General features: G+C 38.4%; 1 protein-coding gene across 3 annotated transcripts in view; it reads left to right on the top strand.

Moving 5' to 3' along the window:
- Nucleotides 1–632: 632 nt before the first annotated feature.
- Nucleotides 633–22,672, top strand: part of GRM1 (glutamate metabotropic receptor 1) — a 297,798-nt gene continuing 275,758 nt past the window's right edge. For 2 of the 3 annotated variants that reach the window (XM_023750083.1, XM_023750085.1), the window contains exon 1: nt 2,402–3,101. In XM_023750083.1, coding sequence (XP_023605851.1) covers nt 2,402–3,101 — 700 coding nt within the window. Of the gene's footprint in view, nt 676–2,079; nt 3,102–22,672 lie in introns of those variants that run through there. The other variant, XM_023750084.1, reaches the window with a different exon arrangement.

Here is a 22,672-nt window from a genome sequence, read left to right as displayed (position 1 = left end):
CTGACTTTCATTCTCAATTTAGTTACATCTTGACCTGGAAAATGTAGCCACGGGTTGCCTGTCTTCCTTCAGCTTACCTTGACATAGTGTGCATCCCCCTTCTTCCCTTACTCCCACCCCATGCAACCTCTACCCCTCCCCCTTGAAACCTTCTAATAGATCCTTTCTCTAGATGTCTCCACGGGTATTTACTCTGCTTCCTTCAGAAGGGTCTTTACTTCCAAGGAGAGAAAATGCATTTGCGTCCTTGAAATACACAGAAAGACTATCCACCTAAATCAGTCTTAGTGGTTTCCCAGATCTGACTTTGCATATATCTAGCAGCTGTTTAAGAACCCTATTGAAGTAAAGGAATTAATATTCCCCACTTCTCCCTGGCAACCCCCCCCCCACTCCATTAAACGACTGATTTTTATGCATGAGATTATAGACAAGCCTTGGGTGACCTGTTTTTTATTTTTTTCCTTCCCCCTCCCTCTTTTTTTCCTTGCGGTAAAATAGTGCTGAAGAAAGAGGGCACTAGTGTACAGCCCAGATCGCATCCTTGCGCCGTCTGGATTAGAGCTGAGGCGTCTGCTAACCGCGCGTGGCGGCGGTCCTCTGACCTGGGGACCATAGCGCTGTCTACCCGGACTCAGGTACGTCTCAAGTCCAAAATTCTCCAAGCCGACTCAGGTGAGCAGAAACCTCCCGGCGGTGAAACCCATCCCGGTGGCAGACAGTCCCAATCTATGGGATTTTCCTCCTGGTCCCAGGGGCACCCTCGCTTATTTATTTATTTTAATCCTACATCCCGGGAAGTACTGGAACCCATGGATGCCTGGGTTGTCTTCCTCCCTTTGCCTGCCTCACCCCACATGCTCCTTTAGCTCCTTTCTTCTCCGACTCTCACCTTGAGAAAGGAAGCCAGGCAGGGACGAGAGAGGGAGCCAACTTCAGCCCCAGGAGCGGCTGGAATTTGGCGCTTCTTCCCCCTCCCCCCCCACCCCCCACCCCCCCCCACAAGCGGCCAGGTTTGAATATGCTTGCAAGAGCACTGATGGCAGAAGGAAGAGAATGAGGACTGAAGGGTGGTGAGGAGGCGAGGGGAGGTGTGTGTGTGTGTGTGTGTGTGTGTGTGTGTGTGTGTGTGTGTGAAGAATGCAGTGGGGGTGGTGGTTGGAAGAGCGAAGTCGGGGGCGGGGGTGGTGGGCTGTCAAAGAATAGCAACTCGCTGATCGCTCCAGGCTCTGCCAGTGGAATGTCTGGGTACCTGGACCGAGCGCTGTCCAGGGTACTGAAGGCGGCAGGGCTGGGCTTGCAACCGCGACAGCAACCTTGACGCTCGCTCTGTTCCCTTTCTAGCAAAGTATGCACAGCCAATGGTCCCCATTTAGGCGAGTGCAGGGGTCCTTCCACCCCCTCCCTCCATACCCCATCGCAGGAAACAAGTCACCTCATGTGCACCCTTTCTCCCCGAGCATCTACTGTAAGCCTGACTTCTTGGGCGGGGGTGTGGGGAGGGGGGGAGGGGACGTACCAAACTCCGACGTGCAGACTTTACCAGGCATTGCCTTAGTAACTAACATGGATTTCCTCAAGCTGGCACATTTATATTTACTACTTGGGTTGTACGTTAGTGTCTCTTCAACCCCTCACTAAAGTGAAAGGTGCCTTCCTTGTTAGCGCTTCCACGTTCTTAATTTCTTAATGAAAGAGTTTCCAAATTTCTTCTGTGAAAAAGTTGATCTTTTCAAATCCTGAAAGTTCGCTGAAGGTTCTCCTCCCAGTTCTCTCCCCTCCCCCTCAAATCAGTGAGCATACTGAGTGTTTGAGGACCGGGAGAGACTTGTGGCTGGAGGAGGGGGCGGGTCGGCGGGGCTCTCTGCGTCTCTCCGTCTCTCCGGATGATGAGGGCAGACGGGGACCAGACACATCACCTTCCGCTTGGACCAGAGCTGCCTCCCAAGCTGTACCTCCAGCCGATATCGTGATGTGCTGAGATGAATTGGACTGGGCAATTATTAGCATCGCTGACCCCTGAGTTTGACACATGTGATAACTGAGCTTTGATTTTCTTTCTTTCTTGTAGACAGACAGCTTTCAGCTCACCGCTGGCTGCCACCACGACGCCCACTGTCCCCTTGATCCGTTTACTTTGGTGCACCGGTGAAGAAAGGGCACTCGAATCCGCCTAGAAACGCCCCCTGGGAGCGGAGGTGGTCCTGGAGGACAAGGAGCGGGAGGCGGAGGGGAAGGAGGCTGTGGTGCAGGCGGCGAAAACGCTGGAAGAGAGGGGTTGGCGACCGGGACTGAGCCGGGAGAGGCAGGCGTGGGGCATCCCCGCGGTGCGCGCCCAGAGCCGGCTGCGGGACCAGCGTGGGAACGTGGCTGGCCGGCTGTGGACGGCGTCCTCATCACCATGGTCCGGCTCCTGTTGGTTTTCTTCCCAGCGATCTTTTGGGAGATGTCCCTTCTGCCCAGAAGCCCTGGCAGGAAAGTGTTGCTGGCGGGAGCCTCATCTCAGCGCTCTGTGGCCAGAATGGACGGAGATGTCATCATCGGGGCCCTTTTCTCAGTCCACCACCAGCCTCCAGCCGAAAAGGTGCCGGAGAGGAAGTGCGGGGAGATCCGGGAGCAGTACGGCATCCAGAGGGTGGAGGCTATGTTCCACACCTTGGATAAGATCAACGCAGACCCGGTCCTCCTGCCCAACATCACGCTGGGCAGCGAGATCCGGGACTCCTGCTGGCACTCCTCCGTGGCTCTGGAGCAGAGCATTGAGTTCATCAGGGACTCCCTGATTTCCATTCGAGATGAGAAGGATGGACTCAACCGGTGCCTGCCGGATGGGCAGCCCCTCCCCCCAGGCAGGACTAAGAAGCCCATTGCGGGCGTAATCGGCCCGGGCTCCAGCTCCGTAGCCATTCAAGTGCAGAACCTGCTGCAGCTCTTCGACATTCCCCAGATCGCATATTCCGCCACGAGTATCGACCTGAGTGACAAAACTTTGTACAAATACTTCCTGAGGGTTGTCCCTTCTGACACCTTGCAGGCAAGGGCGATGCTAGATATAGTCAAGCGTTACAATTGGACCTATGTCTCTGCAGTCCACACGGAAGGTAGGCATTGCATTGGGGGAAAGAAAGGTACCGAGAAAGCCAGGGCGTTGCATGATGTGTGCTTGGGACCATAGTCTCTTTCCTGTTGTTTGTTTTTTTCCAGCTCTGTGGGGAACAAACTTTGCCCTTCTCAGCACAGGTCCACCCAGGCATTGCCTTTAATCCCTATTCTGCTATAAATGTAGTGTAGGAAAACTGTGTCCCATGTGTTTCTAGGGATAGTAGGAGCATGAAAGATGCCAAACTCTCCATGGACAGTGTCCAACAGATTTTGGACTTACATGCTTGTTAGCCCTCATTTTCTAAGTTTGTGTTTGGTAGACTTATTTGCCCAAGGTGTCATCCCACTCTTAAGTGACTGGCTCTGGTTTCCCAGAATAATCCAATATGAGAAATTAGACAAAACATTCACTGGCCCTTAAATTGGTACTGAAATCTTTATCTTGTCTTGAACAGCTGAAGGTGCTTCTTTGTCCTAATGTGCCCCTTCGTACTGACACAAGACTTCCCTGCGAGTGCTGGATTTATGCGGTCATCTCCCCCAGTATATCAGATCCTTAGATTTTAAATTCTGGGATGCCTTAGATACAAAGGAAAAGTGAATAATTTAAATCACTTCTTTATTTTCTTCCCACTACAGATGTTAAAATTGTCTATATGTTTTATGAGAAATAGCAACTGATGACCTCTTGAATTTGAGTTTTGGTTTCTAGTCTTTTTCTTTTAAACAATGGCTGCTCATTGGAATTTAAAGTTAGACCAATTATAAATTACAACTAAAAGGATAGTAGATATCAGGTTTAAAATGACTTTTTAAAAATAAAATAGGATTACCTGAGGTTAAAATTTTGGTATTTATACAGTCCTACAGATATAAATTCTCAAAGAACTTCTTTATATAAAGATTTTCTTTACTCTATTCATCTTAGCCAATATAAATTTTTGGATAAAATGAGACTTTTGAGTCATCTGCTCTTAACTCCATTGCTAGGTATGACGAAAATGAGACCCTGGTTATACATTGATGTCTAGGGTAATTCACATGTATATGCTGGCATATGAAAAAATCTTGAGAGTATTGCTGCATTTATATTCCATAATATAAAATTATTAAGAGAAAGGCCATTGGCATGACTTCATATTCTTTTAACAGTCACACAATATGCAGTTACCAGTGTGAAGTTTGGCGATAGAAATTAAAAATCATTCTTACTGAAGTGGTTATATGTTTTTCGTTAATGGAAATGAATGCTTTACTTTATTAAGTGAGCAGAGTTTTTACAACAAACATTAAAAAATAATGTAGAATTAATTATACATTATAATTTTAGACTTTGCTTTTGAAAAACAACTTTCTGCTGCAATATTGTGACTTCTAACAACTGACTTGTGTTTCTGAATCTTAATTTTTAATAGTGAATTGCATACCTCTTTATTAACAAAAATCTTATTACTTTTGTTGAGATACAAATTTAAGTTAAAATGTCGGTCCCTTACATTTTAATGTTCAATGTTCATTTCTTACATTTTAATGTTTAATATAGTTTCCTCTAGTGCTCAGATGAAACATCTTGAAAGCACACATTAAAAATTGTTAATTATCAGCATTAGAGAGATCTCTAAGGGGATGACAAAATCTAGAGTGAATGTGGTTTAATTAAATATTTAATGTTTCCCTCCATTGAACTAGGTAATTGATTATAGATATTAGAAATGTAAATTCCTTCTTCAAGAAAAAGTAATACTTCCTTATCTTGATAGAGTAGTTTTATTTTCCATATTTTATTATAACTTCATTTTTGGGGGGTGGTGAGAGGTTCAGAAAAGACCCCCCTCCTTTCTTCAATCTGTTTTCCAGTTGCATCACTTTACTAAAAATAATTACTAATAGTGGGTTGCTTTCTGACATCTAGAATTATGTTTTTGAAAAATTAATTGGACTTGTGTTTGCCAATTCTATTGAAGAAGGGCTCATATTAAAATGTCACCCTTGTGTTAGTTGGACTTTGTTTCTTTTCTGCTTTCTGACTGGTGTTGTGTGGGAGAGATAATGTCTCCATACTATTACAGTTGATTTCAGACTAGATTGTGTTCATAGAACACACAGCTCACTTTGGTGTCTATTTTATTACCAAGAGATTATGCCATTTGCCGTGCCTTTTATATATGATATCATATTTTCTCAAAGAGAATTTATTTCTTCTCTTATTAGACTTACTATCTGTGGAAACTAAATTGCTTTTATTTTCTTCTATCAGCAAAGAAGAAGTATCACAGCCTCCTTTATAGAACTCCAACTGTAAATTTGCTTTTCCTTAGGTTCTGCCCTCCTGCTTCTACTGGCCTGTAGGCATTTTCTTGCATCATTTAGTAATTTTCCTGCCTTTAGACTGATGGGGTCACCTACTAGTGATTGTTCCCTGTCATAAAACAGCTAAGACCACATATAAGTGTTGCTTCTGCCATCTGGGCACTATTTAGGAAGGCAATCAGTTTGTCTGAGTATTAGCAATTTGGATCTTAGAAATTCTGGAACCTCCGGTGACCTTCACCTCTCCTTTCCAAATTAGCTATTCTCTAGTCAATTTACCATCACAATTTCTCTTATTAGAAGTTAGCCTAGAAAAGTTAATATCAAAGTAACTAAGTGACTAGACTAGTGTACTTCATTTCTATGGTTAATTTTGATAGACTTTAAAATCATAGGTGGAACACCCTATTCTTTGAATGTCCCAATTGTTTTTATATTCCTGTATTAGTTCAATTGTTTTTATATTCCTGTATTAGTTCATTTTATGTCAACATAGGTCTCAGAGGTATTTTTCTGGTTTTGCTTTTAAACCAGATAAAATTCAGTTGTTATATTTTTGCATACTTTTAAAATCTTCTATAATGTCATGGTGCCACACTTGTCTTCTGGTCATGACAACTGTCAGTTTACCTGACATAAAAGTTACCTGCAATAAGATCTCCAGAAATTTAGGGGAATTGGTTCCTGAGGGGAATATTGAAATATGGTCTGCCAAATGGTGGGGGCTCTGAAGCAATAGAATTTTATCCACAAATAAAAACTGAATGCACTTTGGAGCAGGCTGCTCACCTGGAATGTGTGTCTTTAAATATGCTAAGCATACAATACAAAAATTGCCTTCTTCATGAGGAACATCTCGGCCAAGGACAGTGTATTCCATCCTTCTGGTAAAATGCATATTCCCTATCAAACATCAAATGGTTCATTCTGAAGGATTATAAAAGACTGTGCTTAAAAATAATTCTAATTGATTACTTCAAAGCACGGGACAAGTCCAGTAAAAATATCCTTTGAGTTTGTAGCTTCCAAAAGTTTTTTTTAGATTGGATACATTTTTATTTGCTTTAAGATTTTCTTTTTTGTCCCCGTGTCAGATGAGTATTAATATGATTAGGGGCTTAGTGATGTTACTTTCCTTTTGCATATGTCCACTATAATAGGTGCCCTTTTGTTTACAATTATGTTTTCATTGTGGTGCACCTTATTTGACATTTGCTTACATTTTATATGAAGTTGGCTTTTGGGGGTTCTTTTCAAAATCCAATTGTTTTCTTCTCAGAAGTTTTTTTTTCCTATTTGACATAAAATGTACTTAAAATACCTAATGACATCAGAGGAAAAATCCTCCTACGTCATAAATACATCAGTAAGCTATTACTTCAGCTAATGCAATTACATATAAGATTTTTATTTCTAATAAATATATTTCCTATCTATGCACCAGTAACTTTCTTTATAATTTTCTTAGCTTGATTCACAGTAAGCTACCTTAATAAATTATTGTATTTTATAACAAAATAAGGAATTGGAGTGTCTTAAAAAGTTATTTAGGCCAATCAATTAAAGATGCTTAAAACACCACTATTACATCTTTGCCCAGAAGTAATTCCCATTTGCTCTAAGTTTCTAAATTGTGATCAGGGTTTCTAATGAGAGAGGAAGAATATAGGACTTAAGTTCAGAAGCAGAATTTCACCTATTAGTCAGTTCTGCTATATAATGACCTGTCTCTCTGACATTTTGACCGATTCTCCATTGACTATTGGGAGTCATTCCTCTTCCATGTGATATTTGCATCAATGAATTCTCTCTCTTTTGTGCCATGCCTCACCAGTTCCCTCACCCCTGTATTTCAGTTTTTATTTTCCTCCTCATCATAGATAACTCAAGTAGATCTTAGATCAAGGATTATCCAAAAGTTCTTTTTAAAATATATGCTGCTACTAGGCCATATCTCATTCCTTTTGTGTTTGAGCAGTTATTATTATTATCATTATATCTAAGAGCAGGACTTTGTTTTTTGTTTCCTTTTAAATGTAAAATTTTAGCTTAAATATGCCTTATCAGTAAATTCTGGGATTTTGATTATTTAATTACCTTAGTATTCCAGCTTTGTGTTCTCAGGATTTAATTATATACATTAAAACTGAGTAAGAGAGGGTCAAGTATATAGTCCCATAGCCCATCACCAGCAGACTACTTCCTAGCTAACTCTGGTAGTCACTCAACCTGCTGTGAATTTCATTGGCAATATGATTTTCCATTACATACACCACCTCTTTCTAGATAAATAAATAAATATAAGTAGTTTAAAGGAAAAGTCATCACAGCAGATATTCAACTCTAATTGAAAATTTACTATACCAAACAAAGTATATAAGACATTTGAAAACTTGGTCTCAGTTACTAAGTACTTTGTACTCTTAAAGGGAGTATAGTTTGGACACATGTAAAACAAGTAAAAATAAATAATTACAGTATAGATATTTAAAAAACAGGACTTTACACAATTTATGGAATACTAAAAGAAAATATTGGTGTATATAGTTAGCTAGAAAAAAGCTAGAGGAAAGGGAATTTTGATTAGTGTTTTTGACTATGGCATTTATAAAAGTTAGAAGCTGTAGTAAGAATGTCCCCATTGGGGATAAAATAAGCAGGTCTGTTTGGCTGGAGTGGTTAGTGTAGGCCAGGAACTAAAGATATCAATTTAAATGTGGGTTTTTATAATCTGTGATTTTGTGATGCTCTATTCATATGAAAGACCAACAATGGAGAGTCTTGAAGGATGTGCCAAAGAGTTTTAGTTTCAAGAAAGATATGTCCAAGCAGAGTTTGATGTGACACAAAGATAATTAGAAGGAAGTGAATTCTTACTGAAATGTGTAAGGGAGATACATAAGATGGGGAGTGGAAAAGTAACTTTAAAAAGGTTAATTATTGTAGAATTCTGGGTACTGAGTTATTAAAGTGATTGTGAAGGATAAAAGGTGTTCCAAAGGAATACTTTATGGGAGAATTTGTTGTTCAAAGAGTTAGGGACAAAAAGGGGTCGAAGCTACCTTCAGATTTGACATTTTGGAGGACCAGGAGGATTTTAGTGCAACTAATAGATTTGTGATAAGTAGGTTTCCAAACCATGATCTGTTAGGTTTAAACAACATGGACTTAAATTTGATATATTAAATTTGATGTGAACTTTAGCTAAGAGCACATACATTAAAAACCAGAGATAGTTGTGAGATTTTCTATTTGTGATTAAAAAAAAAGTGTTCACATCCAAGTAAGCCTTATTTACCCAGAACCTTGATTCTCCAGCCGACTTACCGAGGAACTCGTGAGTTGGCCTCTGTAAACTCTGACCCTTTACATTTTAAACATTTTACAAGGTGGTTTTTGCAAACTATATTATATAGTTTCTAACTTCTTTTAAAGAGATTGCTTAATTTAATAGCTAATTTTCTTGAATATACCAAATAATCAGTATGAATATCAATTGTTACATGTGCTGGGATACAGTGGTAATCTTGAAGCCAGTTGAAAAATATAAAGCTACTTATTTCTATCACCAATGGCCCAATATTGACATACTTTTGAAATTTTCATATTTATTTTTGTCCTATATTGGCTGGGCTGATTAAATCCATTTTCTAAATGATATAATCAGTATTTAGTGAAGAGCTACTATGTACAAAGGATTAAGGTGAAATGCAAAGATGAGAAAGAATACACCTTTATTATTTTGAGAAAGCTTAAACTTTTCTTAATTTTTCTGCCCAACTATCAATCACTCTGTGACTTCATTTGCCTTGAAACAAATATTACAAAGAGCTGCCTTGCCCAGCCAGTGTGGCTCAGTAGTTGAGTGTCAACCTATGAACCAAGAGGTCACGGTTCAATTCCAGGTCAGGGTACACGCCCGGTTGCAGGCTCTATCCTCAGTGTGGGGGATGCAGGAGGCAGCTGATCAATGATTCTCTTTCATTATTGATATTTCTATCATTGATATTTCTATCTCTCTCTTCCTCTCCCTTCCTCCCTGAAATAAATAGCTGGCCTGCATAGGGTAAATGGTGGTGGCAGCTTCTACTTTCCTATTATGTGGCTTGCCAATTGCCATTCTTCAGTTGCTATTCCTCTTTAGGTACTAAAATTTTTCTCTTAGTGATCTCTGGAGCTAATATACAATGACTGTTTTATGGCTTTTTAATAACTTTCTGGACAGTGGCTGTGTTGGTGTCATCTTAAAGAGATTTTTCAGAAGCCGTATTTCCAGCATGCCCTTTAGTAAGACCTCAGAGGGCTGGTTAACCATAGGCAAGGACAGGACAGTTTGGCGAGTACCTTAGAACCATTGAAGAAACAACTCATAGTGCATACTGTTCTGATATTAGATTGGAAGCAATATCTCAGAAGGAGATGTCAGTTTTCAGAGAAGCTATGGTTGAAAACCAGAGTCAAGCTGAGACATGAAACCTTGTCAAAATGATGTGCTGTCTTATCCATCAAAAAGCTACTGTTAGATTTTGAATTTATGTAGAAGTATTTATATAGAAGTACTTATGTGTGCAAGTTCCACTTATTTTTTACACCAAATTGTTCTTGATGACTGTCTACAGCATTTTAAATCTTAATTTACACAAAAATTATCATTTTAATTTTCTTTAGTCTCTTGGGAACTTTTGCTTTCTTAAACTTAAGGCATTGTGGCACCAAATATTGCAAAGAAAAATTAGTGGCTCAAGCAGAAACTTGGTGATCAGAGATCCTCATCTATCAATTTTAAGATTATCTATTTTAGTCACTTTATGGCCAACAAATTGTAGATTCAGCACAATTATCTAAAGCAGGGGTGGGGAATGTCGAGCCTGAGGGCCGTATAAGGCCCATGAAATAATTTGGTCTGGCCCTGCTGAGGCATTAGGGATTAATTAATTAAATGTTTGACCAAATACAGAGGCTAATTTTTAAGTTGATAATTTTGTATAGCCTGAGAATGATGTTATAAATATCCAAATTGCCCTTGGCAGAAAGAAGGTTCCCCACCCCTGCTCTAAAGGATTCAGATAACAGCCTTAACTGTCAATTGAAACACAAGATTTGGGGGAGCAGTTTTTTTTTTAAAATATATTTTATTGATTTTTTACAGAGAGGAAGGAAGAGGAAGAGAGAGCTAGAAACATCGATGAGAGAGAAACATCAATCAGCTGCCTCCTGCACGCCCCCCACTGGGGACGTGCCCGCAACCAAGGTACATGCCCTTGACTGGAATCGAACCTGGGACCTTTCAGTCCGCAGGCTGACGCTCTATCCACTGAGCCAAACCGGCTAGGGCAGGGGAAGCAGTTCTTTATCACTAAGTAATTTATTTTGCTTTCTAGCAAAAACATGACCATTTATTCATTGATAAACACATGTGTCTATTGTGTTTCAGACACTGATCTTGGTGCTAGGAGCACATAATGTAAAAGAATAACAACTACTATTATTAGTAGTACTTTTATTATTATTATTCTCAAGGGTCCCATAATCTGTTGGAAGAGACATAGAACTATACAGGTAGTTATAGGCTCCTGCGTTACAAAAAAGCACATTTACTCACTTTTTAAAAAGAAATTCACAAAAGACTATGGGAAATACTGAATGATCATCTGAATTTTATTTGTAAAATGTGAATGGTAATTGTCATATGATTACCTAACAGCAGTATTTCAGAGAACAAGGAAATGGTATGTATAACTACCTGTCATGTATTGTTATTAAACTGTCACCTAATAGATAGATTCTTAAGGTATTAACCCTTCTTAACTGATGAATATTGAGCAAATGCATGAAATTTGTTAATCAGGAATAGGTTTTTTACCCTAAAACCTAGTAACATAAGATAAAAATGAAGTTCATGGTTAAAATAAAAGTGCAGCACTTGTCATAGCTTTTAGAAAGCTTTCTCATGTTACTGATGAGAAAACAAAGGTCCAGGGAAATGAAAATGACTTGCCCAAGACCATAAAATGTGTTAGTATGTTAGTATCAAAGGCAGGACTAATACAGCTTCCTGTTAGATATTTTCTTAAATCAAAGTTTATTTGTTTGTTTTTAAATCACAAGATCCACCCTCATGCATTCCTCTCTCCTGTGAGGTTTTATCATCCAGCCCAGTTACATTCTTCCCAACTTTGCTGCTGTCATTCAGCAACTTCCAGGAGGCTCTTCTGTCACTGAAAATGCATTCTTATTGTTGATAATCTTCCTTTCAGTGTCAACGCTTGCCATACATTTGGATGATTGTAACAGTCATGTGTGTGACCCACTGATACCTATCCTCATAGTTCATTCATCTCAACTCTGTGTCCCTTGTGTCCTCTTCAGCAACCTACCCACTCTGACCATAGTCTGGCATCTTGACAACGTCAAGACTTGTCCTGTCTCTGAACTCGTAGACACCAGAAAGCCCCTGAACAATAGCCACCTCTCCTCTTCCACTATTTTTGCTCCCAACTTACTTGCTCTCCACATTTCCCTGGAAAGTATGGGATCAAGCCATTTTCTTACTTGACCTATTTTCTCCTGTGAATCTGAGTGGCTCTGCCCCCATATTTGTGCTTATTACCATGTTGTAATAAATCTCCTTTTTCAGAGAAAATGAACTTCCAACTTAAAGTGGCTACTCTACATCAAACTCTAGTTGAGGAGATTTTAAGTTTTCCATTTTTTTCTCAGCCCCTTCAGTGCAGAAAAATAAGGAACATAAGGGAACACTATACATATTTTTTTTAATGAAAGAGGAAAGGATCTCATGCCTGTGAGGGCTGGGGTCAAGAGTGGCAGATAGCATTTGCGCAGAAAGTTCTGTGGCATCTTTTCTACAACCAGGGGTGCTGGGTAGTGGATAAGGATAAAACATTAGGAAAGAATGTCTAAAGTTGAATTTCAGGGGCCAGGGATAAGATTGACCCAGAAGGTTAGTGGAATTAGTTGTGCTAAACTTAATCCCTTAAGTTTATTCTAAAGATGAGATAAAACTGGGTAAATGTAAGATATTATTATCATTGTCAAGCTACTCTAATGTTTATAAAACTAGGTAAATGTAAGATATTATTATCATTGTCAAGCTACTCTAATCTTAATTAAGAAGATATTTTTAGTCTAGGTGAGTCTGTGTGCAATAAATAGAGAAATTTTCTGGGTAAAGGGTGTGCAGATATAAAGAGAAGATGTATATCTTGCATATTTGCTCATTTGAAAAGCACATTTGGATTCACATTCTCTCCTTTCATAACAATTGCATCCACAGCACGTGACGCTGTGAAAGCACTTTGGTTGGGCAGCTCCCTCTACAGTTATTGCTGAACACTCTGTGGCAGTTTCCTCTATTCTTTATGGTGTTCTGACACATTTTTAATTTATATGTTATAGAGAGTACAACAAAAAAGATCAATAAACAAATTGCTGACAGTATGTTCAAAATGAGAAACTGTTTACAATAGAATTTAAAAGGTAATATAAGGATGAAACAGTGAAAACAACTTACCATAAACAAATGATATCCTCTTTTCCTGAATAAATATGCTATTATAGCTTCACTTTTTGGTCAACAGGTATTACTCTGTTGGTAAAAAAAAGGTATGTTCAGATTTCTATCTTAATTGAACAGATGTTTAGTGAGCACCTTCTCTGAGTCAGACCAGAGATCAGATGAATTATAATCCCTCTAACAAGAAATTCACTGTATAATGATAACCAATCAGTTTAATAAGTATAACCATAGGAATAGGTATGACTTAGAGAGGTAACAAAGAGAAATGTGACCAGATCTTTCAGGCACAAGAAAAGAAGTGATGAAAATTCACAGAAGCCTCTGAAAGGTGACATTTGAGATTCACTCCATTAGAGGAATAAGAGGAGGACACAGAGGAATGCATGTGAGTAAAAGTCCTGACATTGAAAAAAAAATTCTCAAGGAACTCTAAATACATCACTAATTCTGAAATGTATATTCAGAGACAAGAAGTGGGGAAGGGTCAAGCTGTAAATGGAGGAGGCCTAGGTCACTAAGGATAATCTTGTCAAGCCAAGGAATTTAGATTCTATTTTATAAGCATTGTGATCCAGTGAAACGTTTTAAACAGTGAAGAAAAGTGATAGATTTACATTTTGGAAATGGGACTTGGAAAACTTTGGAGAGGACAGGTTAAGAAAAGGAATCAGATTGGAAGCCAAGACACAAGTTTGCAGCCCATCGATGGTTGTGGGAGCAGTGGAGAGAAGACCAATTTAATATTCAATTTAGTCAAGAGAGGATGAGAGCTTTACTAAAGGAAGAGTCAACGGGGATGGAAAGGAGAGAATGGATTTGACAGTCATTTTGTGGGGAGATTAGGATTTAGTGACTGATTGGTTATATGAATCAGAAAGAAAGTGAAGTTGAGAATGACGCCCAGGTTTCCATTTTGTAGAACAAAATAGGGAAGAAAAGAGGAAGCACATACTTGGGAAACATGAATTTTAGAAAGGTTAATTTGAGGTTCTTATAGGACAATGAAGTTGAGAGATCCCATAGGTCAAAGTTCTAGAAAGAAAGGTCAGTTTGAGATTTATCAGCAAATAGCTGTGGTTAAAACCTTAAGAGTGGATGAGATTGCCAAGAGAGAGCAGATAGCATGGAAAGAAAGGGCCATGCTTGAATAGGAGAAGGCTTTCTGTTGGGTAGTGATGAATTTGGCAAGAGGAGAAAAGAGGTTTGAAAATAACATTTGGTAGCCTTTGTTTTCTCAATTATTCAGTGAGGATGGAAAGGGAAAGGGAAAAGGTCAAATTCAAATAGAGCAAATTTTCAGAGGGCCCAACTGAGATTGGAAACCATGTACTACTACTAGTGTCAGTTCATATTATTTTGATATTCTCTCCAGTGGTGTAGATCCCCCAACACAAATTCAGAGTCTTAGCTTTCATGGCAGTTCATTAACTTGGCCACCTGCTGGCTCAAACACCAGGATCTTTCTTTAGTAATTACATAGGATACTAGGTGTTCATTAGAGATCATAACCTAGAATTATCCTTTGTCCAGCTTTTTTCACAAGGCCTGATGAGGGAATTGATATTTAAGAATATCATCTAAGAGATCATTACCAACCAGTTAGCATAACATTAAGTTTCCATAATACTACATACCTGACTTTTTTACTCTTTTTGAAAAATTGCCTTTTCTAAGTTAAATTTTAATTTTGTCAGAATAATAATAAAACATCTAAATAATGTTTTAGAATTTTCACTATTTTTAAGTTAATGCCTATTATGCTGTTCAATGTCCCTTGTGTAAAGTCCATTGTTAAAATTTTTTTTAGATTAAATACCATGAAATTGTTGATCTCTCTTGAAGAATTGACATGCTTCATTTTAATTGGTAATGATAGTATTGTGTTTTCCATTTTTCTCTTTGCCTACCAGGAAGCTCAGAGCTAAATTTAATGCTCAGCCATAGAACATGTTTAGATTACATGTATAGATATTAGCTTCTTCCACCTTACTTTAACAACATTATTTCATACTTTTTAATAGTTGTACAATTTCTCAACTCCATTTTAAAAGGAGATATATATATGCAAGTGACCTCACTGTATGTAGGTACAGATCCCTACAGAAGTTTTTGTATGTTATGATGGTCATGACAAGCTGAGAGGTTTTTTTTTGTTTTTTTTTTTAACTGTGAAAGGTGAGGGGGGATGTTACTCTAAGCTCATAGATGAATATGGTAAAGATGAAAAAAGTATTGCTATGTATTTGTTATGTACAGAAGAATCCTTGAGTGTTGATCATGTATTAGAGGAGAATCATGTTCCTTTAGTGCAAAATTCTGTCCTCTGGCTCAAAGATGCTCTGCCCATTGCTGTCTTTTTCTTCTTCAGTGCATTCTGGGATCTGCTATGTGACTGTGCTGGGAAAATTTGTTTGGGTTGGCGGGGTGTGTGTGTGGATAAAACATTCTTCTCTATGGTCAACACTGAGCAGAGCTGTTCTGCCCCTATAATTCATAACAGTCTCTTTTCCTCTTCTTATCCTTGGGGAAAAAATAAATCTATTTGTCAATGAGTGTTCAGTGACAAATGGAAAGGGACCATGCCTTTTACCGACTTCCTAACTTTTCCTGATATTCTCATCATGTACCTTCTAGACCAGTGATGGCGAACCTATGACACGCGTGTCAGAGGTGACACGCGAACTCATTTTTTTGGTTGATTTTTCTTTGTTAAATGGCATTTAAATATATAAAATAAATATAAAAAATATAAGTCTTTTTTTTACTATGGTTGCAAATATAAAAAAATTTTTATATGTGACATGGCACCAGAGTTAGTTAGGGTTTTTCAAAATGCTGATACACTGAGCTCAAAAGGTTCGCCATCACTGTTCTAGACCATAACTGCTGGTAGCCTGGTAGCTGGTTTTCCTGAGTGTTCTAGACAGCTATGATTATGTCCTCCACTTCTTTCTCCTTTGGGCAAAGGTCAACATGATTTATCTTAGAAAACTGAGATTGATGCAGGATGAGACACCAAAAGACACCCAACATCTCTTACTCTTGTTTGTGTAGATGGTCGTTAAATCACTGACAATAGAGGGAGGCCCTATGCATTGATATATGTCAAGAATGAATTACCCTTGCTTTTAACTAGAAATGCCAAATTTGAAACTATGAAAGGCAAATTTTATTTTTTCTTCTATGTCGGCACATGCTGAAGAAAACCTTAACATGGGATTTCCTTGATATGCCATTTTAAAAGTAAAATTTTAAGGGGTCAATGGGGGAAAAAAGGAGACATGTGTAATACTTTCAACAATAAAGATTAAAAAAAATAAAAACTAAAAAAAGTAAAATTTTACTTGAAACAACTTCTTAAAATGGAAAAATATTGAGTGAGTGATTAATTTTTCAAGTGCTTATATTCTCCCTTTCAGGAGATTATTTTTAGGTTCTTCTAAAATACTGGTTTTCAAACTTCAGTATGCATACCGATTACCCGGAAAACTGGTTAGGTTCTCAGGTGGTATGGATGCTCATGGTCCACAATAAGAGCAGAACCTCTGCAAGCCCCTTCTGATAACTTACCTTTTTATGATGGTGCCTTGCGCATGCTTTCTCACACATTTATGAATTATTTCCTTCAGAGTCATTTTATCTGTCTCAAGGCAATGTTCTATGATCCTGAAGTAGGCAAAGAATGGCTTTTAAAATGTGCATATTTAGTAAATTATAATAAAGATATTTAACTATTCATTTTTCATTCAATGACTTTTTAAAATATGCATTAACTAGTCGAATATTTACTGAATGTGGTAACATTGTAGTTAATAAAATTTCTGGTGACATGTATGCCTTCTTCTAGAATACTCTGCCCCAGTAGAATTTCTCCCCTAAAGAGTGGGATCTTTGTTGTGTTTTGTTCACTGATGTATCCTGAGCAGTTAGAAGAGTGCCTTGCACATAGTAGACCTCAATAATTATTTGTTTAATTGATGTAAGTAAGGAAGGCTTGGTTTCAATTTCCTTCTCTTTTTTTTGCCTTAGTAAGGGGTTTGATGATTTAAGAGCTTGCAAGCTTCGTATCGATTCTTATTGCCTAGCACTATAAATGTAAATGAAGCAAGAATAGTAGACTAATTATTCAATTTCCAAGAGCCAACAACCTTGGAAGTCTTTTTTTTAAACTAAATTCTTTATAAATAATTTTTCTTTTTATTTGCTTCTTTCTTATAGTAGTAGAATAAAGCAAAGAAAATAAATATCTAATTAATTTCATGTTTCATGGGTAGACTCACTCCTCTTAATATCCCTGTTAGTCTTTTTCCTTTCTAATAACTGAGGAAAAATCACTACATTTACAGTCAATTAAAACTCTCAGGTTGTTATATTTTCTCATTTTCTTCCTTTTTATAAATATTGGTGTCTGGTACTCTCTATCCTTCCTTAGACTTTAGTGCCCAGGTGAAGTTGGGAAGTGTACCAAATGAGAGAACCTGAGTTTCATCTCACTTTCTCCATCAGATACCCCTGTGATTCCAGACAAGTCACTGAACCATTGTAAGTCTGTCTTCTCATCTGCAAAAGGTCTGCCATGTCCTCCTCCAAGACCTCCATAATGAACCAATGTGGAACTGCTAGTGGCATTATTATATTCTACTATAGCTTATATTATGTTCTTATTTTGATGATTATTAACTGCCTCCTGGACTCTGCTTTTCCCAGAAAGTTATAAGCAACCATTTCTACTTAGCTTTTATTTAAAATGATAGATGTTGTGTTGAAGGAAACATTTATCTAAGTCCCTGATTTGAAAACAAAAATTAGAGGTTAGGTGACTTGCCTATGATTGCACACAGAGAGTTGCTACAAGAGGAAGGACTCTCATTGCAGCCCAGCTTTTTCATTCTATCTCCCGTGAAGCATCTTCGGACATTTACCGCTGTGTCTTTACATGCTTTGTCTGCTCTCTGATTTTTTGTCACCCTTAGTCTTTCTACATGGGCTTGAAGGGCAAGCCTCAGCTTCATATCAATGAGCCAACCAGTTAATTAATTTATTCAACAAATACAGATTCTACTAATCATCCGTCAGTGTGCTGGGCACCAGATATGAAAAATGAATCCAGGTTTCAGATGTCAGTCAAGGTTGGTAACATACCCAAATATCCATAAGAAATTATACAGATATTAAATTTAGAGTAAAAGTATGAAATATGAGAATATACAGAAGATATTATTATAGAGTAAAACAATGTTATCTATGTTTCCAGACTTTATGGAAATCCTGTAGTAACTGCCATTGCTTACGGTCTAGAAGGAGAGATAGAGAAATAATTATTGCCACATCAATGTGTGGATGAGTGTGGATGAGAAGAGAGTGTGGAGGTTCAAGGAGGGGAAGATTACTTCTAGGTGGGGTCATTAGGTAGGTAATCTTGGAATAAGTGGCATTAGGACATATCTTGGATGCTAGCTAGCCTTGCAAATGAAAATCTAGATGGAAAAGGAATTTCTCATGAAGGAAATGTTAAATAGATCTGACTAATATGCTAACAGGTAAACTACAAGGAATGGTGAACTGTTTAATTTGTCTGGAGAAGTTACCTAAAAGGGAGTTGTGGAAGAATTGATTGAAAAGTAGGCCCAGATGTCAGAGTTCTGAGAATGACAGAGTTTGAATTTGTCTTCTACCTGATAATTTAGTCAAAATAGAGTAGACCCTCTTTTGCAAATTTCTTCCAAAGACTGATAAATAGCAAGTTATTTTTACCTTTTTCTGCCCACTCTCCCCCACCCTGCTTTTTTCCCTTCTTCCTTGTAGAATTTGTGCTAGAAATTAACACTTTTATAAGAAAGCCCCCCCCCTTTTTTGTCTGTCAAAATGTCATTAATCTGTCCATTTCCATTTCCGTAGTAATGCAAACATTTGATGATTAGAAGTATACTGGTGAATGTATTGCAATGTTTTGCAGCTAGAGTTGCAGCCTCTGTGGACATGTGGCCCGCCTCTCAGTGAAGCAAAAGGCATATAACAAGCTGGTTTCTCAGCTGTGAAATGCCACTACTTAGGTCACATGCCTCAGATAAAAAAACTGCCAGGAGCAACGCCTTCTCCTTGGCAGAGAGGCGTGCCACCTGTCACCCAAAGCTGCCGTCCCCTCTGGCATGCATCGAGCACGGATAGCTTTAATTCACTTCTGCATATGGGGAGGTTGTGTTCTCTGCCTTTTGCAGCATGCTTCTCTGTAGTTTTTATCTAATGTAGAATTCATTCTGGAACTCGTTGAATGGGGAATTATCACCCATACTTATCGGGGTCAAATCTTAATCTGGAAGAATAGCTGTAACCTTGGGGGATAGCACTTGAATAAAAATGTGAATTGTATAACATGTGTAGATAGAATATGACAGGCATATTTTCACTCAACACCTAGCCATGAAACCACCCTTGGTGACATGACAAGATCACACCTTATGTCAGTCCTTAATAGCATACAAGGATTCCTGAAAATCAGCCTTAGAGAGCACACATTCTGGACCCACTATAGAATGCATCATAAACTTTTAAGGCATACAAAACAAGAAACATAATTCATATCTTCACAGGCAGGTAAAACATTCCTTATAGTTTTTACCTTATTTTAGATTTCTCCCATATATGTAAGGTCTGACAGGGTGTTAAACACCAAGTAAGTGTTTGATTAATACATGTTAATGATAAGCAAATGATGGTCCCATGAAAAGGTAATCTAATAGGCATTTGGGCTGATGATGATATTAGAATCCTTTGGCTTCCTATTTCTCTAAGAAGGATAAATTCAAAAACTACCTTTATGAAAAGATATAGATCCCTACTGCCATAATAATGCCATCTCGGCACAAGTGTTATACTTAAGAGCTCATAACATGTCTTCTGTTGTATTTTTGAGTGGCTCAAGAAAAAACTATATTAAAATGTATATATTCAAACATTTCAAATATTATTCTTATTTTTTCATCTGTTCTTATTTTTGGTTGAATTGTGTCCCACCCAAAAAGTATGACTCTTAATTCCAGTACCTTCAAATGTAAGCTTAATTGAAGATAGTAGTGTCTTTGCAGAGTGATCAAATTAAAATGAGGTCATTATGGTGGAACCTAATCCAATGTGACTGATGTTATTATAAAATGAGTAAAGTTGGATATACAGACATGCAAACAAGGGAAACACCATGTGAAGTTAAAGGTAAAGATTGGCTGAAGCATCTATAAGCCAAGAATGCCAAAGGTTGCCAGCAAGGCTCTGGAAGCTAAGAGAGAGAGGCATGGAACAGATTCACCCTCATGGCCTGAAGAAGTAATCAACCTTGTTGACATCTTGATCTTGGACTTCTAGCCTGTAGAACTCTGGGGCAATAAATTTATGTTATGTAAACCATCCACTTATACTTTGTTACAGTGGCCTTACGAAACGAATACATTTCTTCTCAGGTTATTGTATTGCTGAGAAAAATTAGTCTTTATGGCCCAACTGATCCTCAGTTTCTTAACCTTTAACCTCTCCCATGTCTGACCCACCATGTTGTACTCAAAAATGGTAAAATAATGTAGACATCTGTTGTTATTATTATTGAAAAATAATAACAATGACAGCACCTTTGATTGAGCTTTTCTTGTTTGCCAGGCACTGTGCTTAGTGTTTCATGTAAACGACTTCACCTGATCCTCCCAATAACCCTATAAAGTAGGTTATGTTAGTCTGGAAAGATTAAAATTTCTTTCTAAGTCACCCCAGTAAAAACTGATAGACACAGGGTCAGAATGGCTGGCCACTACATAATCTGCATATAGAGGCACTACCATACTTATGACCAGGCTTATGAAGGAGGGTAGATATTGTCAGAATTTGAATGCCTATTTAAATGTGTATGGGAAATGTAAATAATCAGGGCAAAGACCATATTACCATGAGTCAGTGTTTTGTGCTGGTCTCAGCCCATCAACAACCAATACTGTGGCTGGACCAGCCTTTGTGGTAATTATGATTTCAAGAAGCCCTTCAGCAATAACCATTAGGAAACTTGGAAAAGATACAGTTTTATAACTTAGAAAACCTGGAAATCACACAACCTAATAGGGAGAGAGAGAGAGAGAGAGAGAGAGAGAGAGAGAGAGAACGGGCCTAGGGTTCTGCTTTTATTGGGGTGGAGGCCTAGTATTTCGGTTCATTCATTATTGGTAAATTTAAAACACAAGAGCCAGAATTTGAAATGAAGGAAGAGAAAAATTTAAGTACCTCAAATGGCCAGCTATTGAAATCAATTACAATGATCTCTGAAACAAGGCAGGCTCAGTGGGGGAGGCAGCCTGTCTCTTTGTGTAGTCCAGGGGCTGCCCTGTGTTTATTGGAGATAGCCATCTTTGAAATGGATGCTTTTTTGAAATAGATGCCTTGGGCAATCAAAGCTTAAGCCAGATATTTGTATTACAAAGAAGAAAAAAAATCTGTCAGGGTTTACACTGAAGTTAGACACTATCTTAAAAAAGAAAATCAGGTCCTGCCCTAGCTGGTTTGGCTCAGTGGACAGAGTGGACAGAGCGACAGACCATCAGCCTGCAGATGACAGAGGGTCAGCCTGCGGACTAAAGGGTCCTGGGTTCAATTCCGGTCAAGGGCATATGTTGGGGTTACAGGCTCGATCCCCAATAGGGGGCATGCAGTAGGCAGCCAATCAATGATTCTCTCTCATCATCGATGTTTCTATCTCTCTCTCCCTCGCCCTTCCTCTCTGAAATCAATAAAAATATTTAAAAAAATCAGGTCCTTGAGTCATATTGTATCCAATATGAATTGGATAAAATTATATCCAACACCTGTCCTGGTCGACCAAGAGGACCACTTAGCCTAGATCATTGCCACTTCAGAAAAGGATAAAATAAAGACACACTGGGTCTTCCTTTCTAGTTCTCTTTATCTTCTAAGATGAGTATTTAGAAAAGGCAGTTCTACTCTAAAGCTTGCTCCTTTTGGCTGTAGGGAAATGGGAGGGAAACATGGTCAGAGCATTAAGATGGCTATGTATTTTTTTTTTTAAAGATACCTGATACTTGAAAAACCTTCAAATTTGTAACAGCTAGATATGATGATAAAAAGACATAATTACAATTCTCCTGTGTTCAGAAAAATCCTGTAATTACAAAAGGAAACAAACATACTATATTTCTTTTTAAAAAAAATCTTCTTTATTGATTAAGGTATTACATATGTGTCCTTATCCCCCCTTTGTCCCCTCTGTCCCCTCCCTCCCCGCTCATGCTCTCCCCCCCTGGTGTCTGTGTCCATTGTTTAGGCTTATATGCATGCATACAAGTCCTTTGGTTGATCTCTCCCCCTTCCCCCCACCCTCCCCTGCCTTCCCTCTGAGGTTTTATTTTTTAAAATTTCTTTATTGATTAATTTATTACATATGTGTCCTTATCGCCACATTACCCCCCATCCCCTTCACTCATGCCCTCACCCCCCTCTGAGGTTTCACAGTCTGATCGATGCTTCTCTGTCTCTATTTTTGTTCTTTAGTTTATGTTGTTCATTATATTCCACAAATGAGTGAGATCATGTGACATTTATCTTTCTCTGACTGACTTATTTCGATTAGCATAATGCTCTCCAGGTCCATCCTTGCTGTTGCAAATGGTAGGAGTTCCTTCCTTTTTACAGCAGTGTAGTATTCCATTGTGTAGATGTACCACAGTTTTTTAA

Source organism: Myotis lucifugus, unplaced genomic scaffold, assembly GCF_000147115.1.
Source record: "Myotis lucifugus unplaced genomic scaffold, Myoluc2.0 scaffold_11, whole genome shotgun sequence".
In the NCBI taxonomy this organism is placed as follows: domain Eukaryota; kingdom Metazoa; phylum Chordata; class Mammalia; order Chiroptera; family Vespertilionidae; genus Myotis; species Myotis lucifugus.
Note: the sequence above shows the minus strand (reverse complement) of the source record. Positions and strands in the feature narration are given on the sequence as shown.